Consider the following 27589-nt stretch of genomic DNA (forward strand, 5'->3'; position numbering starts at 1 on the left):
TAAAGACTGCAGGAACAGGCCTTTAAAGATGGCTGCATAATGGCTTCCAATCATAGGCCCTGGTTCTGCAAAGGGATGCACTAACGCAGACCCTTATTCTAATCCTAAATGTAATGGAACTCCTTGTGAGAATAAGAGTCCGTTTTTGTGAAGCCTGTTGTAGCATGGGACAATGGATGCATTAAAAAAAACAATGTTTAAGGACCAAAGTCCACCAGCCCTAAAATAATAAGTAATTGTGGGATATGCCTTCCTTATCCTAATGGAGAAAGGTGTAAAGCAGAATATGTGCTGCTCACCACTGGTATAAGGAATTTCTCCATGTACAACATGTCCTGATTGGCATGATGTCCTGTAAGTGGTGTTCTTCCTTCTGAAGCATCAGTAACTGTCCACTGCCAGAGGCAGGATACTAGGCATGATGGACCAATGGTGTGACCCAATATGAAAACTCTTATGTTAAAAATGAAAAAAAAAAAAAAAGTAAAGTAAAATCTCGCTATGGGCCTATGAGCAAAAATCACCATGCTTAATCAACTAATTGCATTTATATTTCAAGGGCCAGGTATTTAGGTGCCTAAAGATGCAGGTAGGTATCTAGTGGGATTTTCAGAAGTGCCTAAGCCAGTTAGGGGCTTAACTCCCATTCACTTCCTAACTCACTTAGATACTTTTGAAAATCCCACTAGGCACCTTTCTGAATTTTTAGGTGTCCAAATTCCTCTGAAAATCTGACCTCAAGGTGTCTGTGTCCAGATAATTGTTCTGTTTACTTTTCCTAAGTCCTGGCACAAATTTTAGTGAAGCAGATTATTCCAAGAAGATGATTCCAATTAAGATTTACCCTCTGAGGAAAAAGTCCCTCTGTCTATTAAATCAAAACTTAATTTTTATCTATTTGTTTTATTTCCAGAAGTGTTTCACACACCGCTACAGATAAAATACAATGTAAATGCAGTGGCCCAAATTCCACCCTCACTTCCACCTCTGCAGTTTCATAGATAGGTAGATTTGAGCCAATTGTCATTGCTGCCCCTCTTTTTACTTGGGCTCAGAGTCTACTTTGTAATGTGGATGTTAACATATATCTTTCCCGTGCAAGGCCGAGGTGATATGGCATGCAACCCAGATTCCTGTTGTTGGGAGTTATGTACTTCTTTTCTTTGCTTACTGCATTGAACATGTAGCTTTACGCATCATTATTCATCATAATGGGTTTGGAAAAAGAAAAAGTTGCCTTCCATGTCATTTGTTCAACCTGAAAAAAAAAGTTACATTTTTCTCTTGAATTTGGACATGGGTGCATTCAACTGAAAAGCTTATTCAGTTGTTAGCATGAAATGTAGAAAATTGAAAAGACTTGTTCAATGTAAAGTAGACAATCCTTTCTGTTGGTGTGTACTCTGTAAGTTAGTGTCTCATTTCTACTGTAGTCTAATTTCCTTTTTCATCTGGATATCCCAGACAATTCCAGCTAGTTAGATACTAGTCACATATAAATAGTAATGAAGGACAAGATGTAAATAGTAGGTGGGAAAGAGTTCTTTGATGTATTGTAGGACATGAGCCTGAAGATTAACTGGCTTGAAGTTTCTAAAGGTTTTATTAATAGTGATTTAGAATTTATGAAAGATGCTGGATTGAGATGACTGGGGACTGAAGTCTTCTAACCATAGAACATGTATAATGCACGTTTCGCTATGCCAGTGTGCCTCAGGACTGGGACTACCCCTAGTGGTGAGATAGTAGTTAATTCGCTATGTTTCCAAACATATTCCATCCAGCAACAGTGCCGTTTCTTGCCAAGTAGCTTCAAGTGCACAACTAACACCGATTCTTGAAGTATCTTAGTGTTGTTAAAAAATGGTAAGTTTGTGCTGAGAGTGAGGAATATACCAAGTTGCCCACATGGTTAGGAAGCCCTTTTATGGCTACTATGGTGCTCCTCTTATTATAATGTATACTTCCATGGTCCCTCGAAGGCACTCACTCTAGGCCCCAGGCTCCACAGCCATTACCGCTCTAGAGTGGAAACCTCCCTCCAGGATTTTTCCAGGCTGCACAGTTCCTTGCCTACACTGTGATATCACCAGCAAACCAGACTGCCTAAATGACCAGCAACTGCGCTTTGCTCTCTCTCTCTCTCTCTCTCCAGAAGCTATGAACAGTATAATTGCCCACAGTCATAAGTTACCACACAGCCCTTTCTAAGCAAGCACATTTATTCTGAATGTGAAAGCATTACAGAAAGAACATATTAAAAACAACAGAAGAACCTACGTGCATGCTAATAAGCTTTGCAAAGATCACCCCCAGCTCCAACAAATGCTTTGGTAGGAGTCAGTCTGTCGAACCGCACAAAGAGGTTTTTCTGTGATTACAAGTTCATAACAGCCTTAGCTGAGAACCCTGGACAGATCAGCCTGTTTCTTTACATATGAGCATATGATCTCCAACCTTTGGGAGCAAGTAATCAGCAGACAGTCACCCTCTCCTCAGGGTATAGGTCCAAAAGCCTGGGTTTTTGCATAACCAGACATGAAAAATTTGCATTCATCTTCTCCTAGATATTTCCCAGGAATTCCTCTCCACTCATCTTGTCCCAAAAGAGCTTTCTTGTCTGCCACATTGTTCAGTATATTCCGTTGATCATCCAGGCCCATACTAATACATAACGGTTGCATATTAATGCTGTGGACTACAAAGATACTTAAACTTATCTCAGAAAGGTCTCCCAAGGATACTGCAAGAAATTGCCATATCTTTCACGGTCACCTTGGCCAAAAACCTCTGTGTGATGCTAAGATATCAGCTGGAAAAGTTAAGAGAAGTTTCACAGTTGCTGACTTTGGCAGAGAACAGTGTCTTTCTATGTAGTAGAGAACTGTGGTGTTTCTCACATTATTCATGCTTCCCACATTGGAATCACAAATATTGGGTAATGTTGTTGCTTGTGTCATGGAAAAAATTAATTGGCAGAAATACTTACATATTGGTAGATGAGAAGGTCCACAAGAGACTTTCCATGCTCTGGACTGAAATGCTACATGTATTTAGAGGTAAAAGTACAGAGTCAGTCATAGCTATGTAAAGGGGGACAATCCCAGCATCCCTGATCTTTCATGAAATGGAGGTATATGTACTAGTTGTGGACCTGAGGAAGCAGTGAGTAGTGTTCATCATCACACTGTAATGAACAGCCAGTCTTGGGGCAGCATAAAAAGGGTCAATCAAATAGGTTGTACATCATATGGGAAGGCAGATGCTGGAACATATTGAAATGGATTGCTGTGCAGTACGTGAAGATGGCTTGTGAAGTTCAGGAAAGGGGGAGGGTGAGAAACTATCAGTGGGGTTTTATCCAAATTTTTGAGGAAACCTTTCAAACGCAAGAAGCCAAAGCACTAGTATTCCTGATGTGTTAGGCCAGGGGTCTCAAACATGCGGCCCTCGGAGCTCTTCCCTGTGGGTCACCAAGCTCCCCGCCCCCCCCCCATTTACTTCCTGTTGCCGCCAAACTCCCCTCACCCCCGCTCCCCCCAAGTTATTTTATGTGGCAGCTAAGCTCCCCGGGCACTGCTCCCCAACGTTTGGGGCCGGGTCTCTCCCCCAGCCCCGCCTGCTGCCCCCACGCAACTCCCCCGAGTGTCCCCCGGCCTCACTTGCTGCCCCCTCACCGCCCGGAGCCTGCAGCTCATGCTGACTCTGCTCCGCTCTGCTGGCTTCCGGCATCACCTGCTGCCGCAGGGTCCTAGTTCCCCCCTCCACTAGGGCCAGGGCAGGCTGCCCTTCCCCTGCCCTAGTCCTGAGCCTCTCCAATGCCCCGAGCCTCTCCAATGCCCCAAACCCCTCATCCCCAGCCCCACAGCCCTCACCCCTGCACCCCCTCCTATCCCCAAACTACATCCCAGAGCCTGCACCACCCACCTCCTGCCCCAGCCCGGAGCCTGCACCCAGCACCCAAACTCCATCCCAGAGTCTGCACCCCAGATCTCCTCCCCCCATGCAAACTCCCTCCCAGAGCCTTAGGCAGGTGGGGGCGGAGTTTGAGGGGGCAGGTTCTGGGCACCACCAAAATTTCTACAAACCTGTCACCCCTGGAAGAGGCAGAGCAGGGGTGGAGTGGTGGTGCAGCGCAGTGCAGTGCGGGGGGGCTTTACTGAGTGTATATATTTTATTAAAACCGCTTGGAGGAGGAGGTGGAGAAGAGACGGGGCAGGGGTAAGGCCTCATGGAAGGGGTGGAGTGGGGGCGGGGCCAGGGGCAGCGAGGGGGGGTGTCAGTGATGCGGCCCTAGGGCCAATGCAGTAGTCCTCATGTGGCCCTCGTGGTCATTTGAGTTTGAGACCCCTGTGTTAGGCTCTAATATATAGTACCAGGTGGGGGGAAAATCACTGGTTCCTTGAGGATGCACTGTACAGTAGCAATATGTCTAGATGTTATCTGTGTTATATCAAAGCCAGTGTCATTCTCCGAATGTGTGCATATTTTACCTGCAAAAAAAATTATATGGCCTTAGATAATATTAAACACAAAACTGTTAAAATAGCTCCTATTTTAGCAGCATTCCTCATTCACACTCACTCGAACACCACCTCCCTTGTTAACCCCCTCATCAAACTCAAGTACTAAAGTGAAATGAGATTGCATTAGGAATAACATAATGAGCAAAGGTTTCTGCATAATATTATTATTACCTCATGATATTTGCTCATGTTAGTGCGACTCTAGTTAAGAGTTTCTCAGTATTTCCATTGCAAACGCTTCTGTTCACCCATCCGCTCTTCTTTACAAACAAGTACTTGGCCAGGAGCAATTTTAAATTTGCTTTTAAATTAATTTTGGCTACTTTTAAGTTAAAGAAGTGGAAATTATTTTTTTTACAGTTTCTGGATCATAAACGTAGAAATTCCTGCTGTCTTTCTTCTAAATCCAAATTTGCAGGTGATTTAATTTAAAATGTGGACTAGGCTGTTTTTATAACTACCTATAATATGAACAGTTGAAAACTGTCTCATGAGCATGCACATTAATTTCAGTTTACAATGATTCTGTATAAGCATGTCCACCTTAATGCTGTAATAGCACCATACTAAGGATAGACACAAGTGGTAACATTTTCAAAAGCACCTAAATCATGTAGGCACCTAAGGGTTCCTGAGTTTCTTAGGGACTTTTGAAGATTTTGCTCAATGTCTCAAAACAGCTACAAAAATCTTTAAATAAATAGGCCTAGATGGCTCAGATATAGTAATGGATTACAGATCTCATTGCCTCTAGCTCACTAGTTTGACGATAGCCCAGATCATTGGTTCCAGAATCTGTGGCTGTTTAGTGGCCTATATGAAATGAGTTGGCGATCTCAGTCAAGTTTCTACTGAATGAGTGTCCTTATCACTAAGAAACAAAATCAAAGGGCCAGATCTTCAACTGGTGGAAAACAGAACTCAATCACTTCAATGGAGCTATACTGATCCGGACCAATATCTGATTTGACATCTTTGTTGGCAGTCACATCAAGGAAGGGAGAGAATGGTCATGGGGAAAAAATTCCTCTCTTACTTCTTGATGGAGTCAGGGCTGAAGCATACTAGTTGAGAAATGTGAAGAAGCTTGTAGTACTCCACATTCCATTCAGTACTTGGTTACACAACTAGAGAACCTTTAGTCTCCAGGCTGGCTAGCTGGAGTATCTCACTAGAACTATATCCATTTAATTTAAACAAACAAACAAACAAACAAACTCAGTAACAGATATTCCATTGTAAATATAATTTTAACCCTCCCTCATCTCCTGTATAGAATAGAGCTAGGTAAAAATTTTCAGCAGAATAGTTTATTCGCCAAAAAATGCAATTTCAGGCTGACACAAATTTGCCAAATAGTTTCAAATGTTGACACTAGATTCACAAGGGGACTTCGGCACCATTCACAAAACAGGCTATTGGGTATTCTGGTATGAGTCTCTCTCAGACTGTTCTGTTGAAGCTATTCCCCTTTGTATAAAATACTCACATAGTCATTAGGCTGGGAAGAGAGAGAGAAAATGACTCTATGGCCTGGTAGTTAGGAGGCCCACTTAGGAAGAGGGAGACCCAGGTTCAAGAACTTTGTATTTATTTCCACAAAGCAAAACAGCTTCAACGGGAGATGTTGAGAGAGACCCGCCCCAGAATACCTCATAGTCTGGGGGTTTGGCCATTCACCTGCAATCAGGGAGACCTTGGTTCAAGTCACTGCTCCAGTGTCCCATCTCCCAGCTTAGTGCCCTAACCACCGGGCTATTTGAGCATAAAGGCAATGGCCCCACCATCACCTGTGATGTGAATCTAGCCCTTTGTTCCTTTGCTTTTATTTAATAAATCGATAAATACAAAGGTTAAAAATGCTGGGGGAAACCAAAATGTTTTATTTCAAACTAAATATTTTGTCTGACCCTAAACAATTTTTAAAAAAACATTTTTGATTCACCAAAAATGCTGAAATGTTTCAGTTTGGTCAAACTGATTTTTTTTTCCTCAAGTTTTTTTTTGGGAACTACTAGTGAACCAAAAATAAATAAATAAATAAATAAATCAGTCTTCCACCTAGCTCCACTGTGGAGCAGCTCCTGTTGTTCTGTGAGGGTGCTGGTTATAGCTGGAGAGTTCAGAGGGTCACTCTTCACAGGTAGGACTTGGGATGCCAATCAGAATGAATAAGCTGCATGCTGCACCTAGAAGCAGACTCTGTCTTGTATGCTGCTGTCAGGTGACTGTAAAGTATTAAAACAACAAGTTCCTTTATTTCTGGTTTCAGAGTGGGAAGCTCTCCTTGCACTAAGGTGGAGAACAACAGCCTCTGATAGAAATGGAGGAAGTGAAGAGTTAAGAATTTAATTCCATACATTCTTAGCCCATCTTATTGTGCCTACGACTTTATAAGCTTATGGTAAAATGTGTGCCAAAAGATCCATGGTGGAGTGAGTTTAAAGCAGATTTTATATGTGTGGGCTGAAGTCAGACCATGTAGTGTCCTCTGATCATAGTGTTTGTGGTTTCATTATATAGAGAGTCAGAAACTGAGTTCTAAGGGATTTCAAAGTTTTGCAGAGATCGTTTCTGAGGGAACCAAGTCCCTAAGCAGTGAACTTCCGCACATGTCCTAATGGGATATGAAAAGTGTTACTCTTCCCATTACATCAGTGCAAGTATGGAAGTAATGAGATGAACCAGAAAGGAGCCTCTTTTGCTATTTCCTGAGATGTTTGCCAAAGCTTCACAGAGGTTTCAACCTCTCTAGAGTTTTACAAGCTATATCTCAGAGAGAGGGTTTACAGACCACACCCATTTTTTGAAGAACAAAAAAGGGCTTTACAAATTATCCAATTGTGTTTCCACTTATTTGTTTCATTAAAGGTGGACTTTCAGATAATAAAGCAAACATCAAAACAAAAATGCACTTAGTATTTGTCTGTTTCTTTAGCTATCCTCAAAAATTTCAATTTGAAATAAGGGTCTTTTCCCTCATAATCCAGCATCTCCTCCTGTTTGATCCTGTCATTATTAGGGCCCCAGTTCAGCAAGGTACTTAAGTATGTGCCTGATTTTAAGCATCTGAGTAGTCCCACTAAAGTCAACAGGACTGCTCACGTGGTTAAAGTTAGGCATTTGCATAAGTACCTGGCTGAATCGGGGCCTAGTAGAACTGTGAACAATTTGCAACAGAAACTGATCCTATGGAAAAATTAAACTGGTTACCAACTTAAAACTCAAACCAGCTGTGTCAAAAAATTCATTGAGACTCATAAACTTTTAGATCAAACCTTGGCCAATTTCTGAAATCATGTGGAATGTGTTGGGTTCAGAGTTTTCCTATAAGCAGGGTGGGTTAGATTGAGTTTTGCTGCAAGTTTTCTGTACCCAAAACTCAAAAAAGAACTCAGGTACGGAAGAGAATAAAATACATGTGGATTCAAACCACAGGAAATTTGTGCCCAAACTGTATCTTTCCACAGCTCTAGTCATGCATTCTCTTCTCATGGAAGGGGGTGGGGGGCATAATGTGGTCCTGAGAATGTGATATTGATGCCCCAATTTCAGGGCCGGCTCCAGGTTTTCTGCCGCCCCGGGCGGGAAAAAAAAAAAAAAAAAAAAAAAGCCGCGGTAGCGCGATCGCGCCGCTCCACTCTTCGGCAGCAATTCGGCGGTAGGTCCTTCGCTCCCAGAGGGACTGAGGGACCCGCCGCCGAATTGCTGCCGAAGACCCCGGACATGCCGCCCCAACAGCGGCCGAAGTGCCGCTCCTTCCTATTGGCCGCCCCAAGCACCTGCTTCTTTAGCTGGTGCCTGGAGCCGGCCCTGCCCAATTTTGACAACACAACAAGATCAGATAGGAGAAGATGGGCTATGCGGGTTTTCCAAAAGGCTTTGGTTGTTAATATGGACTATAAGGTGGATAAAAAGCAGCCTAGATCATCGGGCTCAACGGGTAGTGATCAGTGGCTCCATGTCTAGTTGGCAGCTGGTATCAAGCGGAGTGCCCCAAGGGTCAGTCCTGGGACCAGTTTTGTTCAATATCTTCATTAATGATCTGGAGGATGGTGTGGATTGCACCCTCAGCAAGTTTGCAGATGACACTAAACTAGGAGGAGAGGTAGATACGGTGGTGGATAGGCATAGGATACAGAGGAACCTAGACAAATTAGAGGATAGGACCCAAAGAAATCTGATGAGGTTCAACAAGGACAAGTGCAGAGTCCTGAACTTAGGACGGAAGAATCCTATGCACTGCTACAGACTAGGGACTGAGTGGCTAGGCAGCAGTTCTGCAGAAAGGGACCTAGGGGTTACAGTGGACGAGAAGCTGGATATGCGTCAACAGTGTGCCCTTGTTGCCAAGAAGGCTAACAGCATTTTGGGCTGTATAAATAGGAGCATTGCGAGCAGATCGAGGGACGTAGTCACTCCCCTCTATTCGGCATTGGTGAGGCCTCATCTGGAGTACTGTGTCCAGTTTTGGGCCCCACACTACAAGAAGGTTGTGGAAACATTGGAAAGAGTCCAGTGGAGGGCAACAAAAATGATTAGGGGGCTGGAGCACATGACTTATGAGGAGAGGCTGAGGGAACTGGGATTGTTTAGTCTGCAGAAGAGAAGAATGATGGGAGATTTGATAGCTGTTTCAACTACCTGAAAGTGGGTTCCAAAGACGATGGATCTAGACAGTTCTCAGTGGTGGCAGATGACAGAACAAGGAGTAATGGTCTCAAGTTGCCATGGGGGCAGGGGTTAGGTTGGATATTAGGAAAATCTTTTTCACTAGGAGGGTGGTGAAGCACTGGAATGGCTTACCTAGGGAGGTGGTGGAATCTCCTTCCTTAGAGGTTTTTAAGGTCAGGCTTGACAAAGCCCTGGCTGGGATGATTTAGTTGGGAATTGGTCCTGCTTTGAGCAGGGGGTTGGACTAGATGACCTCCTGAGGTCCCTTCCAACCCTGATATTCTATGCAAGAGAATGAATAATTATGAACAAAAGACTGCACAAAAGGTGAACCGATCCCTGTTGAAGTCTGCTAGGACGTGAAAGTTTTCTGCAGTACAAAAGCCCTAAAAGTTTCACATTTAACTCGAGTAAAAGGCTGAAATTAAGTTATAAAGACCTGACATCCTTTCCTCCCCCAAAATAATACCCTCGCTCTCCTCCAGCCACCTCCAAAAATAAAATAAAATAAAATAACATTCTTGGGCTGAATAAAGATGCCATATTATCTGACTGTCGCATCCTATTAACATTCCCCATGAAGACAAAAGGCAAGGGGGAGGGGGAATTCCTTAGAACCAACCTAGAAATCAGTATGTCCTACAGCCTAGTTCTTAGGGAATATTTAAATTTTCTGCTATGACTCAGATGTTCTCTTCTCCCTTCCCCTCCAAATATTTTCCCTCCAACCCCATTCTCTCCTTTGTGTAGTTCTTTCCTCCAAGCCTGCTTCCTCCCTTGTGCAGTTCGTGTGTGTGTGCATGCTTGCGTACTCCTGGCTTCCCCATAAGGCACAAGTGTCACATTCTTTCAGCTCTGCTCTAAATGGAAGAGGGTAGCAGCATCTGAGCGTGCAATTCTCTGTCCAGTGATACTTCCCATGGAGTAAGCGTCTGACTTTGTCATTTCCTCTGTCTCCTCTGCCGTTACCCAGGTCATTTGACCAACAGTAATGGAGATTCAATAATACAACTTAGCTAAAAGAGTGAATTAAGCTTTTGACCCAGCAGAGTAGACACCAGTGACTACCTGTGCACATCAACTGAACAAGAAACATATTAATGTACATCTTCCAGGACAATTTATGTACTTCCATGGCTCTCCAGCCTTAGAAACAGTCTTAAGTTTAATGGGAAAGGAGATGTTTCCCTTTTTGCTATTTAGTGTCCTCATTTTACCAAATAAGGTGTGACTGGTGTGACTGACAGTAGCCTGGACAAACCTTATGGAATTAAGATAAACTATACTGAATTAAATTAAACCTTATTGAATTAAGTTTAATAGCTTTGAGTCCATTTTATTAAAATGCAGTTGTGTATGTATTATTGTGGAATTGTAAGTAACTCCTCTAGGAGGAGGGGGATGCAGTGAAGCCACCCTCTGGATAATTTTGCATATACTAGTTCAGACTGGTCTCCATAGCCCAACAGACAGAAAAAGGATTTTGAGATAAATGGCCAGTTTTTTAAACAGGCTCAGGCCCTCTTCGTGAGCCAGCAAACAGACAGGACTCCTGGTCCAAGGAGGGCCCCAATCATTAGGAAATGGTTGGAAGTACTAGAGCTGCTGAAGCCACATAAGACTGGGGGCTTCTTCTGAGCTGAAGTTGTGATGAATTTGAAACCACATGGAAAATCCATTGGTGGGATTTTGAAGGACTGCTCCTGCCAGAGCCCATGTTAGGGTTGGGATGATCTCTGGTAAGCTTAATAGCGTGGGTGCAGGTTCTTGTATTGTTTTCAATATGTTTTCTCATAGGTGCTTTTACCTTAAGAATAAAATAGACTTGCATAAAAAGAGCTGTGGGGTAACTGTAATTGTGGGCAGTCACACTGTTAACTATCTCTGAAGAGAAAGTAAGCAGGCCTGCTTGGGCAGCCTGTCCCTGCTGGGAATAACACAGTGAAAGCAGGGAACAGTTCATCCAGGAAATATCCCGGTCAGAAGGGGGAGAGACATGTATCTACTCCCTAGTCAGGCGACGGACAGGGAAGCCAGAAGCCTGAGAGTGGGTACCTTTGCTGAAGCACTGAGGGAGAATACGGATGACTTAATTGTGACATCAGGGTGTATCTAGAGGTGGGCTGTTGGAAATATCATTAATTTGCAAAATTACAGAAGAGAAATTCCTGTATACTACATTTTAATGTTATCTGTTTCCACCCAATTTTGGTATTGTCCGTTCTATTTCCATGATATGGCCGCCTCTGTAGAGAACTTTTGCAGTGGCTGAAGTCAGAAGATCAACAGTTCTGTACTGACTGATTGTCGGAGTGATCTCTTAGCTGATAAGGAGGGCTTATTGTAGTTTTGTGGACTCTGTTCTCCCCATTGCTGAAAAACAGCAAATATCTTTTCCTTGGTTTCTAGTACAGGCTCGATGTTGTGGTCCCAGAGGGGACAATTTCTTAAGAAATCTTCAAGCATTGTTAGCATCAAGATGCTCAGACCTTGATCCCACCACTGCATCCACACAAGTGGACACATGGTCCATATGAGGCCCCAATGACTTCACTGGGGCTCTGAACATCTGCATAGGTCTGCCAGCACAGATGCAGTTGAAAGACTGAGACCATAATCTGTTTTATTTCTTAACACAGAAGTGAAGGAAGTGATCAGACTGACAGTCATTGATTCAGCATCCATTCTAAAACAACCACAGCCTATTCCGGGTTTAATTCCCTGTTGTATATTGCAACTTAAAACACAAACAGAAAATCTATAAATAAAAACTGGGAAAAGAGTAGCTTAAGGAGATGTGTGTAAAGTAGTGGAATGTCTTAATTATAGTTCAGCTGTCTGAAACGTGTGGAACCTTATATACAGTAAACCTGCCGGCAGTGTTTGCTTATTAACTACTCTACTCATTTAATGGATAAAAATGAATGATTGTGTACAATACCAGTCAAGTAAAGCAGGATACTATGAGATAAGATTTGTCAAATGGCCACTCAGAGAATCTTCCTCTTGCAAGTGGGGAATTACAATTACTAGAGTCAAGGGCTCCAAGCTAGTTGCCAGAGATCTGGATATATCCTAAATAAGCTCTTAGGAAACATCCTTATAGTAAACAAGTAGGTAGCGTGAGTTTTTCCTCGAACAATACAATGCCTATGCCACTTTACTGACTTCAAACTTGTAAAAGAAGAACTACATTGACACACTTGTATGACTCGAGTCTCCATATGGAACGCACGCACAGACCCTTGATCTTCATTACAGAATAGCTGGTGAAAAAATATTATAGATTACACTGCAAATTCTGGCCTTTTTAAATTCCACATCCCTGTTGTTTATTGGTCTTCCACATAACCCTTGCCTCCTTTGCTTTATGCACATTCATGCATATATCATCAAGAGGGTAACATTTTAATGCTTTACTTTCAAAAAGTCTATCTTATGAGGTTATCTTTTTTTTTTTTTTTAAGCCCCTTGGTTTAGTAATGAAGAATGGGAATGGCAGCATGAATAAACTATATTGTTGTTTCATACAAGAAACTAAGATGGGCATAAACTGATGGCAGATTTCTTTGCATGTTTGCAGTATTTATTTATTACTTTTGTCAACGATTCATATGCAACATTTTGTCTGACAACCTTTCTCCAGAAGACTCTGTCAAATTTCCTTTTCAATATGCGTTCCATATAGCTACTCCATTTCAGTTACTGTCATATAATGTGTACATTGTATGTACAAATGTGTGTGCCACTTGGGCAATTTTCCAGTTAAACACTCTAATTTGAAAGGGGCAGCCAATCTTAATACAAAGTTTACAGTGATGTACTATCACAAAGACTAACAAAATCTTGTTAGCCTTTGATAGGAAGTGTGTATTGATAAGTTCCTACAGTTGTGATTAAGGCACAGTATTAGGGAGACATGGAGTCTGGGTCCTATTCAAGGCTCTCCACTGATTTCCTGGGTGACCATGAGCAAGTCATTAAGCCTCTGTGCCTATTCTCAAATCTCTAATTTTAAATAACATTTTAGTTTTTTTAATCTATTAACGTCTGTAAAGGGCTTTGAGATTCTCCAATGGAAACTGCTATCAAATTGTAAAGTATTATTATAAATGTAGGGATGGGAAACTAGATTTAGCAAAATTTAGAACCCACTCAACAGTTGTGGATCTAGAGAAGAACTGAAAACACTGGAAGTCCAAATTCTGTTTCACGGTAGCAAAACTCAAATTCTAGGCTGCTTCACGTTATTAATTTTCTTTCTTTCTCCAACCAGTTTTGTACCTCTTGTCTGAGAAGCAAAGCAAGAGTTGCTTTCAAACAAAGTTATTTATTAACTGTATTGCACTGTTTTCCACTTAGTTGTACATACAAGTAATTAAATTTCCCTGGGAGAACAATAGTTTAAAATCATTAAATCAAAAGCTCAAAAGTTTGATGAAACCACAAACTTAAACAAAAAACAGAATAAGCTCTATAGGTTTTGTGATGCCGAACATGTTACTGGATTTGCCCAGCTCCTGATCCCGAAAGCTTACTCGTGTGAGTAATCACATAGACTTAAATGAAAATTATTCTCATGACTAAGGGTTATAAGCTTGAGACTATAGAGATTTCATTACCATAATTACCAGACCCTGTTGTGCTAATGAAAAATCTGGTTTCTGTTTCAAAAATTTTTTTAACACAGTAGATACATGTTGGTTGCTCTACTTTGAACTTTATGCACAAAACATGTACAGGTGAAATCTTGCTTTGTTTGTGAATACTTATTATATTTACTAGTGAAGCCTTGTTTCCTTTTAAGATCTCTTCCTTAGTTTCATAGATTTTTAAAGCCAGAAGGGACTGTTAAATCACCTAGTCTTGATCTGAAGACTTCAAAAGAGAGAGAATCCACCACTTCCCCTGGAAGTTTGTTCCAGTGATTAAGCACTCTCACTGTTAAAAAAAATTGTGCCTTAATTTTAATCTGATTTGAATTTGTCGGGCTTTAACTTCCAGCTATTGATTCTTGTTATACCTTTCTCCTCTAGACTAAAGAAGTATAGTACATACCTGTAGTTGGAATTTAAATGGAAGTTAGGTGATCATTATGGCCATAAAAAGGAACAATATGGCTTGTTAGCATGCACAGTAGTCTCTATAGTCTACATAATATTTTTCTGTCACCAAAAGGCAATGTCTGCATGCATATGGATGTGCACAGCAGCTTCTGAGAATCATGGCAAATAAGTATTAAACTGTCTGAACATGGTTCATCCAAATAGATGCTGTCAACGATATCACTTCTGATGCCTTGAAAAACTTCTATCTCTTATACGTTGTCTGCTGCTAATGTTGTACTAACGCGCCCTGGTTGGGATAAGGGCACACTGAAGATAAAGCAGTGATCATTGGCTGATACCTTGGGCCACTGAAGTCTTAAAAAATACATAAAAAGGTATAAGTGCTGACCAAGATCCTGTCATTAAACTGAAAACTGCCAAACTCAGCCATCATAGTTGAATAAAAATGGCTTTGTAATGGACTCTGGGGGCTGGATTTTTTTTTAAAAACCTCTTAAATTTGTGCCCTTGCACCCTTTTGTATTCAAAATCCCATGTTTATGCAGGTAAATAGCCACCTGGGCATTCAAATGCTAAAGTCTATTCCCAGGCAGATGCACACTGTGCAGATACAAATTAAAATGCTCCTTTGTAAATTTGATCTAGCAATCTTTGAAGGAAAAAGATATAAAGTGACAAAAGGAATGTCTAATATTTGTACCTTTTATAGGCCTTGTCTACACTACGGGGGTAAGTCGACCTAAGTTACACAACTCCAGCTACGTGAATAACACAGCTGGAGTCGATGTAGCTTAGGTCAACTTACTGCGGTGTCTACACTGTGCTGAGTCAACAGGAGACACTCTTTTGTTGACTTCCCTTACTCTTCTTGTTTCAGTGGAGTACCAGAGTCAACGGGAGAGCGATCTGCGGTCGATTTAGCAGGTCTTCACTAGACCCGCTAAATCGACCACTGGTGCATTGATCGCTGCAGCGTCAATCCCTGGTAAGTGTAGACATGCCCGTAGATTAGACTTTGGTGAAGAACTCCGTGCATGTAAAATCGAGGCAAATTTACCACATGTTGCCGATAGGGGCAGCTTTCTACATATCACCAGTGATTTAAAAAGAATATTCAAGAGGCGGCTGCATGTAACTTGTTGGTTTGGGTGAATTCTTCCTTTTTTTCTAATTTCTTCACCCACTTTTTGGAAATGAGCAATGAATTCGTCCCAACCAACTCAGTTATCTACACACACTTCCCTTGGTACACCTGATATGTTTCCTGAGATAAGCATCAAATTCATAGTGAAGAAGATTAAATTCATGTATTTTGATTAAGAGAATCTCATTTTATACCACTTCTTCATTCAAATCATGCAAAAAAAATCAAAGCTATCACGGCTATGAAGTCAGAACAGGGCCCATTCATGTGTATATTTTTAATGATGGGACTCAGAATGACACAGATTTTGAAGTATTGGATCAATCCACAATTCCAAACATTTATATACAGGGGCCAAATTCATCCCTGTGATAACTCCATTGAAATCACAGGTCACACTAGGGACAAATTTAGCCCAGTATTCAGAATCCATTGCCGCTAGCTTTTATTCTTCCTTTTTTTTGAGAAAAGATATTAATCTCAACACCTCACAACAATTATTTTAATACTAGCGTGGTATTATAAAAACACGTATAATTTCTAAGATATATTTTTTCAAATCTTTTTTAAATTGCTGTTAAATCCCATTCTCGTTTTCCTTATTAATAGAACAAGATCTCATTTTTAGTTTATCCTCAAAGCAGTAATGAGCATTGTTAACATATAATAACAATGCCCAAGGGGGAAGTTTTCAAAGCCAGCCTAACCTTAAAGCTGTGCTATTGATGTACTACACAGTCATCAAGCCAAGCGCCACTAGCAGTGGAGAGTTCAGCAGAATATTCCTGGTTAATATATAGGATGAATTATAAATGTTTTAGGTGATGACCTGCAGGGAAGGCAGGGGGCTGCTTAATGACTTAAGAACAGAGACAGGTTCAATAATATAAAAATAACTGGTTTTCATTTTCAAGTGTAACCAATTGTTCTTTTGTTCTGATGATTCTGCATGTACACAGATTTTCATAATAGGTTAATGAGAAGACAGGAAACAGGTACACAATACTGCATATGGGCAGGGCATCTGAAAGGTGATTATTTGGTTATAAATAAATAATAGAAGTTAAGATTTAATTGCTTTCTAAAGACCCAATTCTTCCCTTTTTGAAGAAGAAAAAAGTTCGTAACAATATTGTCTGTTCTATTACATGGGGAATATTATCCCTTTTTTGTCATAAATAGCAAAAATAAACCATTGCATAAATTGACATAACTCCATTGTAATTATTGGAGCTTTGCCAGCTTATGTTGGCGAAGGTAAACCACTCAATGGCCTATGGACGCAGAGTCCTCCAGAGGTTCTTACACAGCTCATGACATCCTCTGAGTGCCGGAGATTGCATTTGTGTCTGTAAATAGCTGGACGTCATGTACAAATCTCCAATCTTGGGGACATTCCCTATTGGGCATACATTTAAGGATGCTCAAGAATGGTTTATTCCAGCAATTATGTAGTGTAAATTACACCCATTTCATTGTTGAGGTGCTACCTTCATCACTGTGAAAGATCTGAGGATGCATAGAATACGCACACGGCAGGATACAGACTGTGTCGACTCGACAATTCAGCGTAAAGACTGCTGGCAGCCTTTCCAATGCATATATTTTATTCCAGTTTTTGAGGTTCTCTGTTGTGGACCTCAGGGTAGAACTGTGCCTTTGTTTGAGTTTAACTGCTTTATTTACCATAGCCATAAACTCTCATACTTGTTTTTCATTAGCCATCTCGATTCATGGGATGTGTCCATATCATGTCCTTTTGCTTGTCATAAGCCATCACCCCCAGAAATGATTAAATTTGAATAGACACATTCAATAATGTCAAAGCTCAAACTCCTGCATATTGCATGTTTCATTCCATTTTTCAATATGGGCAGGGCTATGGGAACAATCTCACTGGTTAATTAAGAATCCAACCCATCATCACTGCACAGTTTGGAACCATTTAGCTTGACTAACTTTTTATTTACTCAAAAAGTCTGCTCCACCATTTTTTAAATGGCTCAAGAGTCTATAGCAGCACGAGCTGGTATAGTTATTTGCAGTGACTGCTCTTACCCAACTGCCCTTTGGTTTTGGTGCCTGACCATGCACTTGAGGCCACATTCTGCCCTTGCAACCCTGCAATGACAATCTGTCATTAAAAATACCCCATACATTGGTAGTTTGTGGGAGAAGACCTGGTTTCTGCTGGAATAAGGTTGGAACCTTTCATATAGATTCATTTACTTTTTAAAATTTGTATTCTTACATTATGAAAAGGATTGAATAGAGGTGAAAAATGTCAGCTTGACAGCCCAGCAGACTGAAGTTATCTATTTATCCACAGAATAGATTCAGCATGGGTGGTGGCATTGCAAGTTTCCCTCCACCCTGTCTCCCATACTGTTCCATGCTCCACCAGTATCTGTCAACACTTTTCAAGATACCACCTCTCTGAGGACCAAATTTATCCCTGAACAGAGGACCAGTACAAGGCCTATGCAACACTTAAGTTCCACTTGCCCTCTCAAAATATGGCCTTCTCCTGCCCTGTGCATAGGGGTGATTAGGGCAGTTCAGCCTCTGATGCCCATTTAATCCTGGACCTTTCTTTTTAGGCTGTCAGGAAAGCTGGATGTTAATACTGCAAGCAGCTCTCACCTAGGATTGACTGCTTCCAAGCCATTGCGCATAGACCACTCACAGCTCTAAAGTGGTACAAACTCTCAGTCACTATGACATACACACACCCCATACAGATGGGCAAGCATGATCTGGTACTTGGAGTAGGGATAGGAGGTGGAGAAGTTGGAAACTCTGCCTAATGTCATGGACCTACTTGAGTTAGCTGCTCCCCTTTCCTTTCAGGGTGAATGTCCTATTTGATTGTTCACTCTTAAAGAATAATAGAACATGAGCATTTCCAGGGGCCTCTGAAGGAGAATATTGTTTCTCTGTCACAACTCTGTCAGTTGATTAGTAGAACTTTATAATCCTCCCGTATCATGGAGCATCAGTAGTGCCTACTAAATGCCCCCTTCCAGATCAAATTAAAACACCCTCATCATTACCTTGAAGGTCCTATACAGTTAACCCTTGTCTTGACCTTCTCTCTGGTGTGTAATCTATGTTTTCATATCTTACCCATCACTCTAATATTTGTGGGGCCTACTGTCTTCCAGTTCAACTGGCCATTTTGCTGCCTTCTCTCCTCCCACAAACAGCTCCATACCTTTTTGTCAAACTACTTTTACTGCCTGACTCAGACTGGCATTTACTTAGTCGTCTGGTCCCTGTCTGAACTGGCATTGGTCTGCTTCCACCGACGTATATGTCTGTTTGGACCGCTCCCTTGATCCAGGGTGCTACTCTATTGCACTGTTGCACAGCAGTGTCCCCTTTGGTCTATTGAAGTACTACCACCCTCCCCACCCAGTTCTACTTTGGTGAAAGAAGCCTGGTTCTCTTTGCACTCCTGCAAGCAGCTCCTGTTTGTTGCGTCAAAGCCCCCATTCCTTTCTCCTTGCATGGCTGCAAGAGTGGCTCCTTTTCTTAAGGACCCATTAAAGGGTGAGTGAGCGTGGCCATCTGTCTGTTTAGGCATTTATTTTGCATCCATCACCGTGGTTTGTGGCTGTGTGGCTGTGTCGGAGGTTGACTGGGATTGGGTGAGGATGATAGGTCAAATGAATGAATAAGTGGGCACGTGAGGAAGAGGAGGGAGAGAATTAAAGAATGGATGAAAGGGAAGGAGAGAGTGTGGAGGAAGAAGGGGAGGGATGAATGTCAAGGAAGAAAGAGCTGAGGAATAAGCGGAGGTAAAAATGAAGAAATAAAAAAGAAAATTAAAAGAAACAAAAGTGAGAAGAATATTAAACCAAAGAAGAAAAGGAGAGAAGAGGAAATAAGGAAGGACTTGGGGCAGAATTAATTAAATTTAAAAGAGCAGAAGCAGCTTAGATTTTTTTAAAAATAAAAGGAACAGGCCTGGACACAAGTACAGGCGGAAAAGCTATACAGAAAAAGCATGATAGTGGTGAGATATCAAGGTTTGGGATGACTTGCATAGATCACTCATATCTTCACTATGCATGAGCCATATAAGTCATCCTAAACTCATGGCAAAGAAACCTGCACATTTGACCACACCATCATATATTCTTTACAGAGCATATATATTCTGTGTGATATTTGTGCACATACCCAGAGACAGTATCTTTGCACCATTGAGGGCTGTTAAACATTGTTTTGCCGAGCCCTGCTTGGAACGTCCTCCCGAAACCGGGTCACCGTGGATTTGGTCTGGCCTGATATTGAAACCGACTCTGTTATCCTGTAAACAGTTCCCTGAGCGATCAAGACTTCTATCCAGATTCATTTTTGTTCTCCTCTATACATAAATCAATCTGTGTCGTATCACACACTGCTTTTCTTGCTCATGGTGTTTGTTTTCTCCTCTTCTTTGTGAGTTGCATGCACAGCCAGATTACCTATTTCTTCTCAGTTCTTGGCCCCAATACAGCAAGGCAGTTAAGCCGGTGCTTAACTTTAAACACATGATCTTGATGTCACTATTCAGTGCTTAAAATTAAAATGTCATTAAGTCCCTTGATGGCTCAGGGCCTTTAATATTTAGAACTTTTTTTTTTAATTCTTACCATATGTTTCTGCTGCACCTAACACAAAGAGGTCTCAATCTTGATTGGAGCCTCTAGTTGCTACTGTAATATAATGCAAAATAATAATTTATTCTTATTAAAGTTTATTACAGTAGTACCACCTGAGAACAGTGCCTCATTGTGTTAGGTGCTATGTAAACACAAAGCAGCAAAGAGTCCCTACCCCAAAGAGCTTACAGTCAAAATTGGCAAGCCACACACACAGTAAGGGAGAGGCATGTAACATACTAGCAGAGTGAACAATATGATGACGGTAAATGTCACAGGCTGGGTGTTAATATAATATTGATGGGATGGGATGCTCTTATGGTCAGGTCCTTTCAGGAAGCAAAACAATTGATCAACTGGCTCAGGCAAGGCATGAAGTTGGGCTATTGCTATTTGTTTTGAATCTCTGGACGCACGCTGAAGCTAGGCCATATCACATGTGACGTCTGTCATTCCTCCCCTGAGGAATGACTCACAAAAGTTGAGGTGACAGCTAGCTTAAAAAAAAAAAAAGGCTGAAAAAACTACAGCATCTGTAGTAGGAGAAATTTTTGAAAGATGTTTTAATTTGTTGGCAATGTTTCATTTTCTCTCTCTCTCTCCCGTCTTTTCTTTACAGCAGTTGTATGCTGCCCAGCTTGCTGCAATGCAAGTGTCTCCAGGAGGCAAGATACCTGGCATCCCCCAAGGAAACCTTGGTGCGGCTGTATCCCCTACCAGTATCCACACAGACAAGAGCACAAACAGTCCTCCACCCAAAAGCAAGGTACGGTGCCATTTTAAAGGAGCAGGTTTTTGTTGCTCTCTCAGTATTTACATGGTCCCTGTCAATATGATATCTGAGCACCTCCCAGGTGGTTACAGATTCATCATGAACTAGGGGAAGTACTCTTATCCCCATTTACCTGATGGAGAATTCAGGCATGGTGACAGTAAGTGACTTGCCCAAGGTCACAGAGGAAGCCAGTAACAGAGCTGGGAACGGAATGCAGCTCTCCTGAGTTCCATCTAATGCCTGAGCCACAAGGTTATTATTTCTTCCATCCTTTGGTAATGTGCAAAAGACTAAGGCTGCGTGCCTCCCATTCTAGCACACAACTACTATTTCCCCCTAACCTTTAATCCATAGCCATATAAGTGGTACTGCAACAAAAGATGATAGCAGCATGACATCTCATCCAGAGCCAAATTCTGCCCTGGGGTTCATGCACTGAAATCAGTGGGGACCCTATGTACATATCCAATGGCAGGACTGACTCTCAATTGGTGGCCGTTGTATCACAGAACATATTTTAATCTTATTTATATAACGAAGGGGTCTACCCAGAGTAATTTGGAGGTGGTTGGGGAATGAGATTTATGCTCTCTTCGAAGGTCAGTTTAGCAATTGTAGTCAAATCTTCAAAACATCACCGTTGTTTGGCAAGTTGGCTACAGCTAAGACAAAGGCACAGAATGCATCGCATCCACATAACATGTTGAAACTTCATTTGACTATTGGCCAAGTGATGTTAATTTGAGATTCTTTTGTTTCTCAGCAGTTGTTTGTTGGGGATTTGGTTGCTGAGAGTCAAAATCAGATTTTCTCAGAGTAAATTGAGTATACTTGTCCTTACTGTCAAGCTCCTATATCACTCTGTCCCTCCATATTCTTTGCCTGGACAAGGTGAGCTAGGTTAAATGAACATACTAAATAAATTAGAGAAATCTTTTTTTCTGTTGCTAAATCAACATCTGTGACTTTGAACAATTTAAATCAGATATGCATACAATACAGTGGACCATAAGACCATGAAGAAAATGGCTTCCTTATCTTTTGATTACTTTTCTCTTGGGTTAGCATTAATGTATTGTAGAGCCTGTTTCAGCAATCCCTATCCACCCTAAGCTGAATGGTAAGAAACCTGAACCAATCGTGTTAATGAATCAAGATTAAGTTCTGTGTTCAATGGAACTACTCCAGTGATGTTGAATGAGACTACTTGCATAAGTACAACTCAGAGGTTGCAGAATAAGGGCCACCATTTGTGTCTATATCTACATATGGATAGAGATAGGTATAAATAATAGATATATAATAAAATATAGTAGCTGGGATTTTCAAAAGGGCCTAGGTGACTTAGGAGCACAAGTCCCATTGGCTTTTAAATTGGATTCATGCTCCTAAATCCCTTAAAGGATTTTGAAAATTCCACTCTTGTATTTCTAAATTATCTAATCTTTGTATCTCTAAATTATCTAATCTTTGATATAGATAATCTTACCAAGGATCAACTCATTAAATCCACTGCCCAGAATAAGATGTGGTCAATTTATTTCTCAGGTGGCCTAAGGAAACTGGTCACATTTTGGAGTGGCACTGCCTACCTTAGTTATTGTAAAACAATTAGCAAGGATTTAGCCAAGGAAAAGGAGTAAAAAGCATCCCCATTTAAGTGACAGGAAAAACTTGATGAAATGTGTCCTTTCTTTCCTTCGGTGTCCTCTAGCATGCTGTCCACTTCCTTTATCATGTCAGAAAAGATTCCTTGAATTGACAGTAGCATCTTAGTTTTTAGCCTAACAGTAAAGCTGTACGGATTAAAAATAACCTGCCAAATAAATAATGCCATTGTCAGCTCAATGAGATACATGGTCAAAAAATGAAAGGAATGCTTAGGACCCAGAATCAACCTGGAGGTATACATTTACTTTCTCCTCTTCTCGATGCAGACTTTTTGACTTCCCAAAGTTTTTCCCTTCGTAAGGACATCTCTTTTATGTAGTGGAAAGTTGTCAATCATAAAGCCATTTGGCCCCCCGGCAATGTGCTTTTTTTCAAAAACAGTTGTTTGTATGATTAACAAGAGATTTTTGTGCATTTTACAAGGGTTTTCTGTATGATGCGTCCAACAGCTTGTTAAAGAGATTCCACTGCACTTAAGATCCTGATGTTGTTTTGGGATCTACCTGGCACAAACAGAATGTCTGATGAGATCTGATGGGGGACAGTATTTACGTTGTGGCGCTCATGGAATTATAAGGCCTACCAGACTGGTAATGTCGGCAAAACCATCCTCCAGGCAGCTGTCAAAATCAGCTTTGTTCTTCCTTGTCTTTTGTTGCTTTTCCTTATTCATAGGTGTTCCAGTGCCTTTGGCTCACAACTCTGTGGAAGCACACAAACAGAACTTATTTGCAAATTGGAAAAAAAAAAAAAAAAAAGGGGGGGGCCCAGGGGAGGGGGGGGGGGGGGGGGGCTCCAAAAGGCTGTAAAATTGTGCAGCATGAGCCTTCTGATGCATGCTGTTTTCAATCTGCTGTGTGCCAGTTGGAGGCTCAGAGAGAGAGAGAAAGGATAATGCTGAGAAATGATAGAGTGGCTGTGACCTCCAAGCTCAGCCTGGAAACCCAAGACATTGATTTCACTTAGCATTCCTGCTGAGAAATCCGGCGGAGTTCAGTTGTAATAAAAGAACAAGATTCTGTTCTAATGGTAATGGCGTATGACAGACATATCACTTTGTCTGTCCTCAGCACCAGGGAGAGGAGAATTGGAGAAAGGTCACCTGACCTGCCTGTGGTGTTGTGCAAGTGCTATACTGAGCTTTGAACTCAGCATAGGAACACAATTATTTATATATATATATATATATATATATATATAAAATACTAAGTGATAAAGAAATCTTTATAGTGCCTACACTAATTAGAATGAACCTTTTAAAGCTGGGTAAAGGCTTAGCTAGGAAGACAGTGATGAATGTGTGATAGCACCAGAAACTGAATCCTACATGTTTAAACTGTGTATACTATACATGGTGATACACCTTAGTTTGTATCTGCATGGGTCTTCCTTTGGTTTTACAAACCTTGTTTGCACCAACATTTACAACACTATTCGCTTTCTGTTACCTCATTATTTCAGCTATTACCAATGAAGACCTATCTGAGATTCACAACCCAATTTTTCCAAAGGAAACATGGTTCATAAAGTTGAATCATGGTGGTCTTTCTGGGGGAAAAGCCTCATTAAGATGCAGTATGTAAAGTCTCCATACATGAATAGTTAGTGCCTCGGACAAGCTTTTAGGAGATTTTGTTTGCTGAATCTCCATTTGCAGCCCACAGTTTACACTGGCACAGTTTTGGAAATATGTTCAAGTATTCATAGACAAGGAGGCAGCCCCACCATATGAGAGTGTTTCAAGGTGGTGGCAAACATCTGGGTCACTTTTGAAAAGACGTGTTTTTTTTTCCTTTGACTAGAAATTTACAGTTACTGTACTGCTCTTTGCAAGGATTCTTCAAAGTCGGCCTCAGCAGCAGATGGAACAACTGCTGGCTCTAGATATGCTAAGAAACATCAGGGGGAGTTTGCCAAGGTTCATCTTTTAAATCTAGTAAGACATGAAGACATCACTGAGACCCCTCAAAGACCTTGGCAACTCCTACTTTGGCAAGCCTTTTATCAGTGGCCCTCACCAGTGTTTGAGCACTGGACTATTCAGACTAACCTGCCATCTTCTGTGTTGCACTTGTCTTTCGACAGTTGTATCCCCAAATGTTCAAATTCACTTCTCAGATTCTTGTGGTGTGACTTTTAGGAAACCATGGAGGACATACACCATTATGTCCTGCTGTGCATTCTGTTGAGTTTTCAAGCAGGAAACTGAGCTGGTGTCATGCATTTTTCCAGAATGGAATCTGTCTGCCAGAAAAACTGATTTAAGAAACAGAGCTCGTGGAATACATCCAAAAGAAAATGTGTGTATCTTGCGGAAATGGATTTTAACACAGCTTCTCCTTTAGCAGTTTTTGTGACAGCCGGCATGCTAATCACACTGTTCAAATTTACCAAGGCCTCCTCCACAGCCCCTGTGAAAGGCAACTATCTCTTAAATCTGCCAAATTGTGCTGGATTTCCAGAGTCTGTTTTAAGCACGTTTTGGCCCTGATTCTGCAAGTACTTTCATGCTGCTCAGTCAGATATTCAAGATGGCTATGGTATAAGTGGGAGGGTGAGGGTAGGCAGAAGTAAGGTTCAGTGCTGGGCGGCCTAGGGGGGGAGAGGGAGGAGCTAATCGGCAGGGCCCACTGGTGGGTGCTGAGCACCCGCTATTTTTTTCCAATGGGTGATCCAGCCCCGGATCACCCACGGAGTCGGCGCCTATGCTCAGTGTAGCTTGTAAATGCAGCTAAATGTCTCTTGATACTTGACAAAGTATGGTGCATTGTCTGCAGCATCCGCAAAAAACAAGAGCAATTCAGTGTGAAATGTGACAAGAGAGAATTCCTGGGTGCTTTTCTTTTAACCTTGTTATGACCCCAGCCCTAACCCGAGTCAGAGTTGTGTCTCCATCAATGACAACAGAATAGAGAGTCCAAATCATGGTTTTTGTTCTTTTCAAATACTTCTGGCAGTGATGTTACTATTTGCTCAGCAGTAGCACCTGGGAGTTGTGACAAGGAAAGGAAATGTGTTTCAGATAAGCCAGAAACAGCACTAACCAGTTAGATATACACAATCAGATTCTCTTCAACTGCAAATATCCACACAAATGTCAGTGTGAATCCTTAAGTGAGGATGGAACTTTATTTTCTCATTGTCTGGGTCTCTGATCACCCAAGTAAAGAATGGATTAAAAAGCTGCCTTGGTGCCTGTAACCAGAATCAACTTCAAAAGATTTAGGGCCAGATTCTCTTATGCAGTGCAAATTGGCCTTAAACTGTCTGGAGATTCCTCTTGGGCAGTTCTCCAGTGTAGGGAGAATATCTGTTGATACTGAGCTGGTGTATCAGTCACATCCTCACCCCCTGCTTAATGGGAAGGAGGAAGTGGGATGAAGGAGATGAGACCTTGTGCCAGGAGTGTAAATTAGATTAGGACCACTCCCGCTCCATTTTACACATGGCCCGGGTGGGCCTGAATCAGAAAGCCGCAACCAGCTAGCTGTAGCATCTCCTGTCCACTACATGTGACCCCAGCTCAGACATAGCAGAGAATCAGAATCTTAATGTCTAGTGTTCTGTACATGGGAGTTTTAATTCAAACATATACCTTGGCATTAGTTTGCTTCTTCCATCAGACCACCAACTACTGCAGTAGCTTAGCTGTTGAGTGGCAAGACTGGTTTTTTGCACCTAAGATAGGGCTTTCCTGTTTTGTGATGGTCTTGGCTTTCATGATTGAACATGCTAGAAGTAAGGAATTTATTTCACTCTATAGATGCTGAATACACTGCTCATTCAAATGAAGAATATCAACATTCTCCCATTTATCGCATCTTTTAACCTCATTATTTGAAAGCATTTTGGAAACAACGACAAATTGTCCTTCACAACAACCCTGTGAGATAGATCAGAGACATGAAGGGGCTGTTTGCATTAGGAAGATGACCCATTGTGGCCCTCAGCTGGAGTAGATAATGTTTGGTTGCTAATGTAGATGGGGCCAAACTGTTTTCAACTTTGCTGCATGGTGCTAGAAGAGAAAGATTGGAACTGAGTTAAACCCCTTAGTGCAAGTATACTAAGGGCAACCATACACCTCTGTATTGATGTAAGTGTTCAGCAGCTGCTGAGCTGTGCCTCAAAGGTGACTATTTCAGCAGTGAATGAAGCTATTCCTATTTAGAATATGTACAGTATTAGGGATCTTTTGGAATGAAAGGCTCTGTATAAATGTGAGTTACTCCATTACTATTAGAATTTTGGATCTTTGTTTGCAGCATGGTTATCTGGAAGGTTTGCAGGATTTATTTATTTGTATGTATTTCTGGACTGGACACAGCCTTTTCCATTCCACTAGTTTGGAAATCCCTGTAAATGAATCCAGTGGAATTTTTGGCACTGGAATAGAATAATGTTATGCTGAGAGGTACTGGTGACTGCATGAGTCACAGACCTCTCTGAGATTGGGTGTGACCTCCCACTTTAGTTAACATAATGGTCAGGATAAATTAATCACAACGCCCTTCCCCCCACATAAGACAAAAGGGTTAAATGAACCTGCCTAGGAGTTTTAGATTGGGTCGGGAGAATGATTTTTGCTCAGGTGTGGGTGGGTGTGGGTGTGCGCGTGCGCATGTGCATGTGTTAGAGAGAGAGTGAATAGAGAATAGAAAGTGAGAGGGACAGTGGCAAAAAGAAGCAGGTCAAATAGCAGACCTATGAGAGCAGTGAATAAATCTGGAAAATGCTAGAGAGAGAATTTTTGGGGTCTGGTGTTGGCTAAAGAGGTTTGTGACTGTAAGCTAGGAAACTGTTCCTTTGTTTGTAGTTCCTCCTGCATTTGGAGAAACAGGACCTTGTACATTCCTTATAAATAAACAAGATTACATTAAAGAAAATCCAAGATTCCATCATCAGTTTCCACCCCCAACTGGAACATCCCCAGGGTCCCAAACTTTGACTAAACATTTGGGTCAAAAATGAGCAACAGCATTTACCCCTATCCATGCTACAGTTAAACCAGAGTGAACTTAAGCCATGTTCAAAAGGATAATTGTTCAAGGCTCACATTCCCTACTGCCCTTCCCAAACTA

At 41.5% G+C, this 27589-nt stretch overlaps 1 protein-coding gene across 2 annotated transcripts in view; it reads left to right on the plus strand.

Annotated features, from left to right (window-relative positions):
* SOX5 (SRY-box transcription factor 5) overlaps positions 1–27589 on the plus strand; it is a 267225-nt gene that overhangs the window by 180287 nt on the left and 59349 nt on the right. For both annotated transcript variants that reach the window (XM_029911672.1, XM_024203263.3), the window contains exon 7: positions 20682–20828. In XM_029911672.1, coding sequence (XP_029767532.1) covers positions 20682–20828 — 147 coding nt within the window. The remainder of the gene's footprint in view (positions 1–20681; positions 20829–27589) is intronic.

This window comes from Terrapene carolina, unplaced genomic scaffold (genome assembly GCF_002925995.2).
Source record: "Terrapene carolina triunguis isolate 2854851 unplaced genomic scaffold, T_m_triunguis-2.0 Scaffold112, whole genome shotgun sequence".
Taxonomy (NCBI): Eukaryota; Metazoa; Chordata; order Testudines; family Emydidae; genus Terrapene; species Terrapene triunguis.